The following is a 12,714-nucleotide window of genomic DNA, read 5'->3' as shown; positions in this document are numbered from 1 at the left end:
TATAGGGTCATTCTTATTCAAACCACCACACCTCCCAACTTTATGTACTCTTTTGAAACCCACTAGGTCCACTAAGTGTTATGTGTATGCACAAGGGTATAGGACCATGTAGTGGAGCATAGGTAGCCACCCAGTACCAAATCCCTGTAGAAAATCAGCTGTCCCACTTACAGCAATCATCAGTTGTCAATAATTGTCATCTTAACTGTCATTCTCAGGTCTCTGTCTTTCTCAAATAGAAACCAAGCCAAATAATTCGCTAAGCTTTTTTCATATTTCTTGTTGGAACTTAAACAAATCTTTTAAATTAATTTTACATTATCAAAAACAAAGATGATGTTGTTGCATTTCTTTGATGAGTTAATTTTTTTAAAGTTTCATCACCTGTATTTGAATATGCTTTTAAAGTTTTAAAATATATAAATATGTACATTACAGTAATTATAAAAAATAGATCTGAACTAACTTATGGTAGAAAAACAGGAGCTCAGGAAAATTGCTTTAAGAAAGACAACAGAGCTTATGGTTAACTGAAGGAAGGTGTGAGTTTAGATCTTCTGACATATTCATAGGACTCTTGACTGAATGTGTGTCCTGTGCACAGTGGGCTTTACACACCTGTATCACCAATCATGTTACGTGAATAAGTCATACAGTATCCACAAGTAGGAAAAGTACAAAACAACCACAGAAGATACAGGTCAGAACAGCTGTGAGAGTAGCCATTGCTGGGAGATTGTGTAAACAGGATTCAGGTCAGTGGGACAGGTCCCTGTAAGCAGGGATCTTCACAGGTAACAACATTATATATTCCTTTCAAGTCATACGACTTAAGAGCTGGAACGAAATCCTCACTAGAATCCTTATTTTACAGAGATGAATTGAATGACATCATCTTTACTTAGCAACAAATATGTTATTCACATCTAGGTACATTAAGCACACTCAGTGTATCTTTTCTGATTGTATCAGAATAACAATTTAAATAATCTCAGAACAGTGGAGAAATATTGAATCTATTTTTAAACAGAGTAAAATGCTGATCTAAGTTGTTCCAAAATTTCTGGAATCTAAATTTTGCAAGTGAAGCCTTCAATGTATTAGCCATTGGATACTGGTCTCCAGTTGAATTTGAGAAAGGATAAAACTCATATCATTCATTTAAGCATTCATTGCCATCATATGGCTTGTGAAAGCCAAATAGGACAGTGTAGATTATAGAATTTTGCCATCTAACTGGATGTCAACATGTAGAAGATTGCAAATAGATTCATATCTATCACCATGCACAAAACTCAAGTGCAAGTAGATCAAAGATCTCAATATGAAACCAGTTACACTGAACCTGATAGAAGAGAAAGTAGGAAGTAGTCTTGAATGCATTGACACAGGAGACCATCTCCTAAATATAACACCAGTAACACAGATACTGAGAGCAACACTTAATTAATGGGACCTTCTGAAACTGAGAAGCTTTTGTAGAGCAAAGGACATGGTCAATAAGACAAAACAACAGCCTATAGAATGGGAAAAGAGCTTCACCAATCCCACATCTGACAGAGGGCTGATCTTCAAAATATATAAAGATCAAGAACCTAGACATCAAAATAATAAACAACCCAATTAAAAAATGGGCTACAGAGCTAAACAGAGAATTCTCAACAGAAGAATCTCAAATGGCCAAAACACATTTAAGGAATTGTTCAACATCCTTAGTCATCAAGGAAATGCAAGTCAAAACGACTGTGAGATACCACCTTACACCTGTCAGGATGGCTAATATAAAAAACACTGCTGACAGTTTATGTTGGAGAGGGTGTGGAGCAAGGGGAACACTCCTCCACTGTTGGTGGGAGTGCAAACTCATACAGCCACTTTGGAAATCAGTGTGGTGGTCTCTCAGAAAATTGGGAATCAATCTTTCTCAAGACCAAATGATACTACTCTTGGGTATATACCCAAGGAATGCTCAATCATACCACAGAGACATATACTTAACTATGTTCATAGCAGCACTGTTCACAGTATCCAGAACCTAGAAATAACCTAGATGCCCTTCAGCTGAAGAATAGATTAAGAAAATGTGGTACATATACACAATGGAATACTTCTCAGCAGAGAAAAACAATGACATGAAATTTGCAGGCAAACTGAACTAGAAGATATCATCCTATGTGAGGTAACCCAGACTCATAAGGACAAATATGGCATGTACTCATAAGTGAATACTAGATGTAAAGCAAAGAATAACCAAACTACAATCCACAGCTCCAGAGAACAAGGAGGACCCTAAGAGGGATACATGGATCGCCCTGGGAAGGACAAATAGATGAGATCTCCTGAGTAAACTGGGCATGAGCAGTGGGCAATGGAGGGTAGTGGATGGGAAATGAGAACATAAGGAAACGGAATGGTCAAGCTGGAACAGGGACAGAGTGGGAGAGCAATGAAAGAGATACCATGATAGGGAGAGACATCATGGGGTTAGGGGGAAACCAGGTACTATAGAAGTTCCCAGGAATCCCCAAGGATGACCCCAGCTTAGACTATTAGCAAGAATGGAGAGGGTGCCTGAACTGGCTTACCCCAATAATCAGATGGGATAATACCCTAACCATCATCATAGAGCCTTTCTCCAGTAACTGATGGAAGCAAATGCAGAGATCCACATCCAAACACCAGGCCAAGCTCCATGAGTCCAGTCGAAGAGAGAAAGAGGGATTCTATGAGCAAGGGCATCAAGATCATGATGGGGAAACCTACAGAAACAACCAAACCAAAATAGTAGGAACTCATGAAATTTAGATCAACAGCTATGGAGCCTGCACGGGGCTAGACTAGGCCCTCTGTATAGCAAGACAGTTGTGTAGCTTGATCTGTTTAAGGGGCCCCCTGGCAGTAGGCTTAGAATCCATCCCTGGTGCATGAGCAGGCTTTTTGGAGCCCACTATCTATGATGGGACACCTCAAAGAGCCTTGAGGCAGGGGGAAGGGCTTGGACCTGCCTCTACCTCCCCATTGGAGGCCTTACTTTCTTGTAGGAGGGAATGGAAGGTAGGTTGGAAGAAGGAGGCTAGAAAGGTGGGAAGAGGGAAGAAGGGGATCTTTGAATAAAAAATTATTCTTAATAAAAAAATAAATTTTGCCATCATTGCAGAAAGTTCTAGATCCTAGAGCCTGTCCACTCTGTAAACCATAAGCTTTGCTGGATTCCCACCCCCAACCACATCCATTAGCCTCAGTTAAAATCAAGAACAATTAAGCTTTGTTAGAGATGCTGACCCAATGTTTAAAGTTTAGGAAGCTAAGTCAGAACTCCACAGAAGAAGGTAAACCCAATAAGATCACTACAAGAGCAGGTTGCTGCTGTCACAGCTACAGTGAAAGAAAAAGGGTGAAGGGAGAGAAGGAGCAGCATTTAACAGTAGTAAAGTGCTTGCTGACACATGCGAGAACCTGAGTTCAAATCCCCAGAACTCATGTAAAGTGTTATCACAGGTTTGTAACCCCAGCACTTCTACAGTAAGATTGAAAGCAAAGTTAGGTAAAACTACAGATGCCTCAGCTAGGCATGGCATAGCCAGTGAAAATTACAAAAGGCTTCAAAGATGTTAGAGCTGGGTCATTTGAACTGAGAAAAGGATGAGTATGGAGACTACATGAATGTATACGTTGTCTTTTTGTTTGTAGTGTTTTGTTGTGTTGTGACACTAGGGATCAATTCTAAGAACTTGAGCAAGCTGGAAAAGCATTCTACCATTTAGTTCTACCCCAAACAAAATATGAAGATTTATGTGTAAAATGACACCAGCAATTCCCTCCATCCTTGTAGAAATATCTGTGTGTGGGTGTTGTCTGGGTGGCATTCTGTGTCTGTGTCAAGGAGGAATAGAAATATGATTCAGCCAACAATTTTCTCAGTTCCTCCATAATCTGTGTTGATTTTTATTTCAGATCAATGGTGGAGAGAAGCGGCCTGCCTCTGATATGGGAAAAAAACCAAAAACTCCAAAAAAAAAGAAGAAGAAGGACCCTAATGAACCCCAAAAGCCTGTGTCTGCCTATGCTTTGTTCTTTCGTGATACTCAGGCTGCCATCAAGGGCCAAAATCCAAATGCTACCTTTGGTGAAGTCTCTAAGATTGTGGCTTCAATGTGGGATGGCCTTGGAGAAGAGCAGAAACAGGTAAGAAGGGTTTGAAATGGATTGAATCAGTTTGATTGCAAACAAGAGCTTTGGTGAGCATCAGGGAAAATGGTCAGATGCCATAAGTGTGACTCAGAAAATGTCCCTACCTAAACCAGACTTTAACAGAGGGCTCTTAATCTTATATTCTCTTTATACTCTTTCATAAGTAGTATGTTAGTTTCCTTGTTTCAAAGTTCATATAGAGTAGCTACCTTTGGAAGGACTTCCACTTACCCCAGCCAGGATTACATCTTAATGCTGCAGTGTGAGCATAGAGACTAAAAGTTCACCTTTGAAAATTGTCCATGCCTCTCTTCAGCACTCAGATCCACCCTATCATCAAACTCTTTGTGCTCTTTGCAAAATGGACCTAAAGTTTAAGAGCCTCCACCCTTCCCTAAAGACCACCCCAATATGTTATTCAACCCCTCACTTATATTTTGCCCTTGTCTCCATGGCTGGTTTCCCTGTCTTTACTTATGGATGTCCATGGTGTGACTGAGGGCCATGCTTAGGGAAGGACATGTGAGACATACCAGCAGTGCCATGAGTCACGTAGGAGATCTTCAAGTGGGTGAGGCATAAAATTTCAAAAAGTAGATGGAGCTTACCCACATGAAGAAGCAATACCAATCCTCTGTCTAAACTAGAGGCTAGATGGCCATTGTTGAAATGGAGAATTATTGCCACAAACATTAAATAAGTATGATAATGAATAAATTATCAACATGACAACATAAACACAGCTATTGTGAAATGAAAATTACTGCACTAATCATGTTTTAGGGTCACATTTGATTCTTGAAAGAAATGTTTGTGGCTCTTCACCATGTCCAGAGAAGAATGTTTGACATACTTGTTACACGAGTATAAAGGCCTGAGTTCAAAACCAGTAAAGAACAGGACTCATATAAAGCCAGAAATGATAGCACTTCTACAGTAAGATGCAGGCAGAGATAGGGAGATCCCTGGAAGCTCAGGGATCATCTAGGCTGGCGTTCACAGCAGATAACAACCAAGAGACCCTGCCACAAACAACATGGAAGGGAATGGCCAGCACTTGAAATTGTCCTGTGACCACCACACATGTGCCTGGCATGTACAGGACCATATTCATACAGATCCTCTCTCTCTCTCTCTCTCTCTCTCTCTCTCTCTCTCTCTCTCTCTCTCTCCCTCCCTCCCTCCCTCCCTCCCTACACACAACACACACACACACACACACACACACACACACACACAAACACACACAGTAAAGAGTAGATTTGGACTTTAAAAAAGAAAACTTTACAGGCTCTATAGGAATCTTAGTATATATTATAAGTAGGATTTATACTATTAAAAGACATTTGGCATAATCTCCTTTGTTCTACTCAGTACTCACAGTAGAATAATGAATTGTCCAGAATCTATTAAATAGAGCCTGGAAAATTAAGTTCACTCACTTATTTAACAAATATTTTTGAGCATATATTTACCAAGCACTGTCCAGATAAAATAGATTTGGCAATAAGCAAGACAAATACATCTCCACTCTGCTGTTGATATCTCTAGCTTACATATCTGGGACATAGCTACTATGAGGAGAACTTGCCATTTAACGTACAGTTCTCTTCCTGACAAACTTAGTAGCAATGATGGTTGCAGTGATAAAAGCAGATGCCAAGAAACAGAATTTAACCTCCCATCACCAACTACTGCTAAGTCTGTTATCCTTCATGACTGGAAATTGCCTTTCATTTTTTATTAAGAAAATTTTTATTCATTTTATATACCAACCACAGATTCCCCTCTCTTCCCTCCTCCTACTCCTCCCCACCAGCCTTCTCCCCGCCACTGCAATCCACCCACAATTCCCTCCTCCAAAAAGGTAAGGCCTCCCATGGGGAGTCAACAAAGTCTGGTATATTCAGATGAGGCAGGTCCAAGCCCCTCTCCCTGCATCAAGGCTGTGCAAGGTGTTCCACCATAGATAATGGCCTTCAAAAAGCCATCTCATGCACCAGGGATAGATCCTGATCCTACTGCCAGGAGGTCCCTTAAGCAGACCAAACTACACAACTGTCTCGTTTATGCAGAGGGCCTAGTCCAGTCCCATGGAGGCTCCACAGCTGTCACAACCCAAAATTTCTACACATTTCCTTATGTCTTCAAGGTTGTCAGGCAGAGGGAATGCCAACAAAACCTTCCCTGTAGAGTAAGAGGTGCTAAGAGCCACCTTTAATGGTGGTGAATATACTGTAAGAACTCTGTGCACTTGATTAATGCAGTCATGTGACTGTAAATAGAGCAGGTAACATTGTATTGTTTAATTTGAATTGAAACCTCTCATGATCATTTCAGGATTTTGGAGCCAGTTTCTAGATGGTCCTTAACTCAGTTCAATCTTCTTCTGTACTCCCAGATCTTAGATGAGGTTTCCAGTTGAGGGTGGAGCTGTACAGATATCTTTCCTCTTGTCAGCAGGGATTGCTGACTGATGGTCAAAGCACACATGGATGAGAGAGCCCAGCCCTGTCCCTATACTCTGAACAATGTCGCACCCATGCCTACCTATTCTGCTGCTTTGCTAATCCTCACATACTCTTGGAAGTCCTGAGCATCAACCCCTGTCCTCTTCCACTCTGAGATTAAATTTCCTGGAGGAAGTTCCAGAAAGTGCCTTCTCCCCAGGGACTGTGCACAGCAACCCTCGTTCATCAGAAGGAATACATGGTTCCCCTTTGTTCTGCTCTTTCAAAAATGTCCCTTTCTCAGGCTAACACTTAGTCTCCTTTCCTACCTATCTTTGTGGTCCCAATTGTCCTAAGACTTACCTAGGTTCAAACCTGGGATTTTCAAGAGAGAGCTATTGCATTTCCAATATAAAAATAACTGTCTGCACTCTTATTTCTGGTGGAGAAAAAAAATTATGTTCATGCAGTCAAAACCAGATAATTCCAAAAGACAGCAAGTGTACAGAGCTAAGTTTCATCCACTGATTACAGTGAGGATTTGTTTTTTGACTATAACAAGAGAAGATTATTAAAATATCTTTCAACATTCTTTTTGCCTAGCTGTATAAGATTAATTGTGTGTGTGTGTGTGTGTGTGTGTGGTGTGTCATGTGCAGAGAGAGATTACATATATGCATATGAGAGATTTTATATATATATGCATATGAGAGATTTTATAGCTGTAGATATGCATATGAGAGTGAGAGGAGAGAGATTAGAATTGCTATGATCAACTGTCATCTTAAAAGAGGACATTACTCCCATGTGATTATAGTTACAATGTAATAGACAAGACTCCTTAATCAGACACCTATAACATCAAGATGTTTTTCCTTCTCTTTTGCATTTTACTTCTCACTTTATAAGTAACTCAAAATGAGTCTCCCCCGGGGTTCTTGCTTATAGAGGTAGCTGAGGTTTATGGAGGAGTGTTGGAAGGAAACTGTATTTAGTAAATAAAGAACAGACTTACATAATAGTTGGACAACATGATTCATATCCTAGAATTAAAATCTACTGACTAAAACAGATTTATGCCAAGATCATCTAAGAAAATATTTCTATCTTATGTTTCTTGAAAGATACAAGTATTTTGAAATTTGAGTACTTGTCTGAGAATTATCCAAATTGGGTGTTGTAAGCGATTTAGGTCACCCCAAGATGGTTTGTGGCCATGCCTGATGTTCCCTGTTGATGTAACAGGAATTCAGAAGTACTGATTCTTTTCATCTAAAGATGCTGTTGCTTAATAAAGACACAGACTGCACATTGTTCTCAAACTGCTGGATTACAACACTACATACAACACACATAGGGCCCAGGCCCATTGGCATCCTTTGGTCCAGCCTCTGCTCTGCTGCACCATGGCAGACTGTTTGCAGGAGATGCCAGCGAGGCAAACATGCCTGCCTAAAGGGCACTCTAGAGATTCCAAAAAATGTCAAAATTATCCCAAAATGTTACATCTGCTGCATTACCACCCGTCCATTCCCTTTATGTTGACTCATTGTGCCGACACACTGTAGTATCTGCTTCAAACTTAAAGTAACTGTACTTAACTCTCATTTAATACTCTGTATTTTTAAAGGAACACTCCTAAATTAGTTTGGACAAGCCCACAGGATGGTTTTGCATTGTGTAGGCAGTTTGGGTAGGAGGTGGAGATTTCTTGTGCTTTAGTTGCTTGAAAACCCTGTTGTCTTAATAACCCAAAACCGTGAGCGGCCTCAAATATAAACACAAACTGGGGGAAATGGACAGTTATCTATGACTGATTGGGGACTCAGAAAATTACAATATTTATGGGAAAACATCATTAGTGAGATTATAATTGAATAATTTTCTGCCAACCAGTAGGAACATGCCTAATGTGTTTCCATTGCATGCCTGCTCAGTGTGGAGTCCATGCAGGAGTGAAAAGTCAGCACGGAGGTCAGGTCTTTAGTTTTTAGAATCCATGCTGAGTGAGAAACTGTAGGTACTTTGGTTCCACAAATACTCTTGCAAAGAGGAGAAATCAAAAGAAAGCTAATAGAAGTGTTAACAACAATTCTCAAGGAACACAGGACCTCCTTCAGGAATCTTTACCTCCAAAGACACTGAACACACTGGGAGATGGCTCCCTTTGAATACTTGGGAAGACAATACTGAATCTGGAATGCAGAGAAAATTGTGCTTGGGATTCCAACTGGGGGTTTTAAATGCTAATGACTTGCAAGACAATGGAGAACCCATTACAGAAGCATACCAAGTTGTTTAAAAGGCACCAGATGGAGAAAGGGGATAAAACACAAGTATTGCTGTGATGCCGGGTTTTGCTACTTATCTTTCCCTGACTGGAACCTGCAGAGGAAGAAAAAATAAGTAAACAATATCATCCTCTTGAATCATGGCTCCCTGGAATTTCAGCAACCCTCGACATCTTTATTATAAGGCTCCATCTAAATTTCTCATCGCTCTGATGCTGATCACTGTGGTATAGGACCCGAGCTTATGCCGACAATGTAAGACAATTCAAAGTCTATAAAATAAAAGGGCTGGTCAGCTTTGAACAGAACAGATTGGCCCAGAGAGTTGGAAAGGGTTCTTGAGTTCCTTTAAGTCAGAGAAAGCCACCTTAAATCAGAACCAGATGTAAATTACTAAATGAACCTTACATTCCTAATTGGAGACACAGTCGGGCTGTAAGACATTTAGCAAATTACAAACAAAATGTTCTTGTTTACGTTACGTTAAATGGCTTTAAAGCTGCAGCCAAAAGCTAAATAAACATGCTGTTGTGCTAAAAAGGGAGTGGAAAGCCTGCTTGAGCTCATGGTATTCAAGGGAAACCGCAGCCCACGGTGCCTGGAGAGGGTATTTTTTGTAAATGCTGCTCCTGTTGTGGAAGAAGAGAGTGGATTTACCTCGAGTTGCACAGCCTAACGAGCAGACATCACTTGCAGGGAAGGCGTTTGAATATTGTAGCATATGCCTTCTTTCGGGATGCATAATTCATATCCAAGGATATTAGCCCCAGCAGTTCAGCTCAATAGCAGCACCTCATTATTTTATCTCTCAGTATTTATTCCTATGTTTGACGCCTCATGAAATTACTGTTAATGTGTTTATATAAGGGCAGATCTGACACAAGTGGGAGAATGTAATTTCCTCCTTCTTCTTCCTGCTGCTGTGTCTTCTTCCCCAGTAGATGGGCAAGTGTAAATAGTTAATTTGCTTCAATTATGAGCCTGTCCTGCTAAATTAGAAGCAGCAGGGATATGAAGAGCCAGAATTATACTTCGGAAGCAGCTGACAAATTCTTGGAGCCCTCGGAATCAAATCATTTACTCCTCATTGGTGCTCAGACACTCACTATATAAATGCTGCTGTGGTTTTTGCTCCTTATCTTAGGACAAAGTCTGGATTTTATGCCAGCCATACTTAAGATTAATGAAAACCCTACCACACTATAGCACTGGCACATGTGTAAGTTTATCTTGGCCATTTACTTGTAAACATGCTGTGTTTTCCCACTTTCTAAAAGATGAAGCATAAAGCATAGATAAAGCAATTGTTCATTCAGAAACCTAGGCTCTACACCCAAGTATACAGGGCAGGACTTCACACACACACACACACACACACACACACACACACACACACACACACACTTTCATAGAGGAAGAGGACATGAATTTGATAGGGAGATGTCAGGAAGGACACAGGAGGAATTGGAGGGGATTTGGAGAGGTAGATATGATGAAAATACATTGTACTCATATATGATAGTCTTGGAAAGAAACAATAAAATATAAAAAAAAATTATTTTTGAAAAACATATACTATTCAAATAATGTATGAAGAAAATTTTAATTAGCAAAAAATAAAGACCATATCATGTAAGAAAAATTTATATTCATAGAAATTTGCAAGTGAGCAATTAGATTATAATTTGAAATGTTAAGCATATTTTACTTCTAAAGCCAAGTATTTAAATATACATATACATGCTGATACATTAATGAGAATGTTTCACAGCACTGTGGGCATAAACATGAGTAATACAGGTGTGTGAATATTTATACGCTATACACAGTAAGAGCTAATAATTCATTGGAAAATTTTCATAGCTTTGGTGAGGAGATAACTCCAACATGATATTCATTCCATTCAAGTCTGTTACAACTTATCACTTGTACATATGTTTGGGATAGGTCATATAGCTGTCTATTAACTTCTCTGTTCCCAATGAGGTATGTTTTATTTTAGAAGATGCAATTTAGTAACTTATCATTACCATCCAAACTTATGCTGACTCATAAAACGTGAAACCTCACTGCAGGAACTTTTATTCAACAAATAATGTCACGGGCTGGATAATACTACTTCTGTTGATACGGGCTTTGTGGACAGCAGTGGTCTTATGTAATATACAGTCTAATGCCATTGCAGCTGTCATATCTTATGTAAGTGCACCCTTTTATATCAACACTGTGACAGTATCACCTGCCGACACATTTCTCAGAACCCTGTCTGACTGTGTTTCCTGAGCACCTATTATGTATCAGATGCTGTCCTGCATGCTGGGCTTCTGCCATGAGAAAGAGACCAGACTCTCTTAATTTCTAATTTCAAGAAGTACCTGAGGGTATTTTCACAGCTAGGGGGAGACAGTGAGCAAACACAAATGCCTGCCACCAGATTTCTTTGATTCACTTCTGATTCTGCCGTATTTCACTGTTGGGGTTTGTTTTTGGTTTGTTGGGTTTTTTTTTGGTTTTGTTTTGTTTTTTGTTTTTTTTTGTTTTTTTGTTTTTTTGTTTTTTTGTGTGTGTGTGTGTGTGTGTGTGTGTGTTTCCTGTTCTGTAAAATAATACCAAGGCAACATCTTTGTTGGAGGAACTAATGATGATGTATAAATGAAAGTGCCTGATCACAAAAACAAGAAATATGTAACCAAAGCATAAATTCAAATGTTATTTTGTTTCTGTACCCTTAGCGCTTCACAATACATTAGGCACATAGGAGCCAGTCTATTGATTAAGAGTAATTGAGCAACATGATATTCAGCTAGTCATCTTCATTGGTTACATCAGCAGATATGTTTTATAGCCATCCCTAAAGCCAAACTGCCTGTTTCTGATCCCTACCAGCCAGGAACAGGTGGCATTAACATGGCCGTGACCCTTCAGTTGTATCAGACCATCTTCAGAAGGAATCAATAGCAAGATTTTTGTCACATCCTGTAATATTTCCATCCTCTGAAGACTACCTCAAGCCTTTCTAGTTAGGGCACCCTTAAGAAAATGTAAGCAAGTTAGACCAGATGGATAGATGTCCATACTTAGGACCACGCTGTGTGTAAAGTACTGATGTGTTTTCTCCGACTGAGCTAAATAAGGCATCCCCGAAAGGGGGTGTGCACGAGAGGTTTCTGAACTGTGTTTCTGCCATTGTGATGACGTTATTCTTATTCACACATAATTCTGTTGCTAAGCATTTTCTATAAGTAAGAAATGGTAGCAGGAGAACAAAAAGACAATTGTGCTCATCCAAAAAGGACAACACCTTGTCAGTTTTAAACGGGGTTTGAGTAGAATTCAAAGCGAGAAGGACTTTGCACCTTTTCTTCTATGATTATAACAACTGTTGAAGTAAACTGACTAGAGATTATGAGCCAGAGCCAGAAAGAAGGAAGGAAGAGGGAATTAGCTGGTATGTATAAGATTTTGCTTTTCTCCATTAGCTGGGGGATTGTTTGTGGAAGAATGCAAGAGTGAACTGACAGATTTCATAAAATATTTCTGTTTAAGTGTGTCATATTCACTGACATTGGACCGCTGATTTTAATTAGGGATTATCAGCCTATAAAAACACATGTACTCAGTGGTATTTAGAGCATTCGGTGAGACACAGAATCATGTGAACAGGATCTGAGTTCTCCAGAACTGCTATCTGATGTCTATCTGTGTGTGCTTTGGGTTAGCTGTTATATATGTTTTAGTTTAACCAACAAGATGCAATCCTTAGATAGGAAATGGTGGCTTTC

The 12,714-nt window shown here is 39.6% G+C and overlaps 1 protein-coding gene across 1 annotated transcript in view; it reads left to right on the top strand.

Annotated features, from left to right (window-relative positions):
* Tox (thymocyte selection associated high mobility group box) overlaps positions 1-12,714 on the top strand; it is a 158,164-nt gene that overhangs the window by 120,423 nt on the left and 25,027 nt on the right. Inside the window, exon 4 of the mRNA XM_036179883.1 lies at positions 3,955-4,185. Within this exon, the coding sequence (XP_036035776.1) occupies positions 3,955-4,185 (231 nt within the window). The remainder of the gene's footprint in view (positions 1-3,954; positions 4,186-12,714) is intronic.

Source organism: Onychomys torridus, chromosome 2 (genome assembly GCF_903995425.1).
Source record: "Onychomys torridus chromosome 2, mOncTor1.1, whole genome shotgun sequence".
Lineage (NCBI taxonomy): Eukaryota > Metazoa > Chordata > Mammalia > Rodentia > Cricetidae > Onychomys > Onychomys torridus.
The sequence above is the reverse complement of the archived record's forward strand: the minus strand, read 5'-3'. Positions and strand labels throughout refer to the sequence as shown.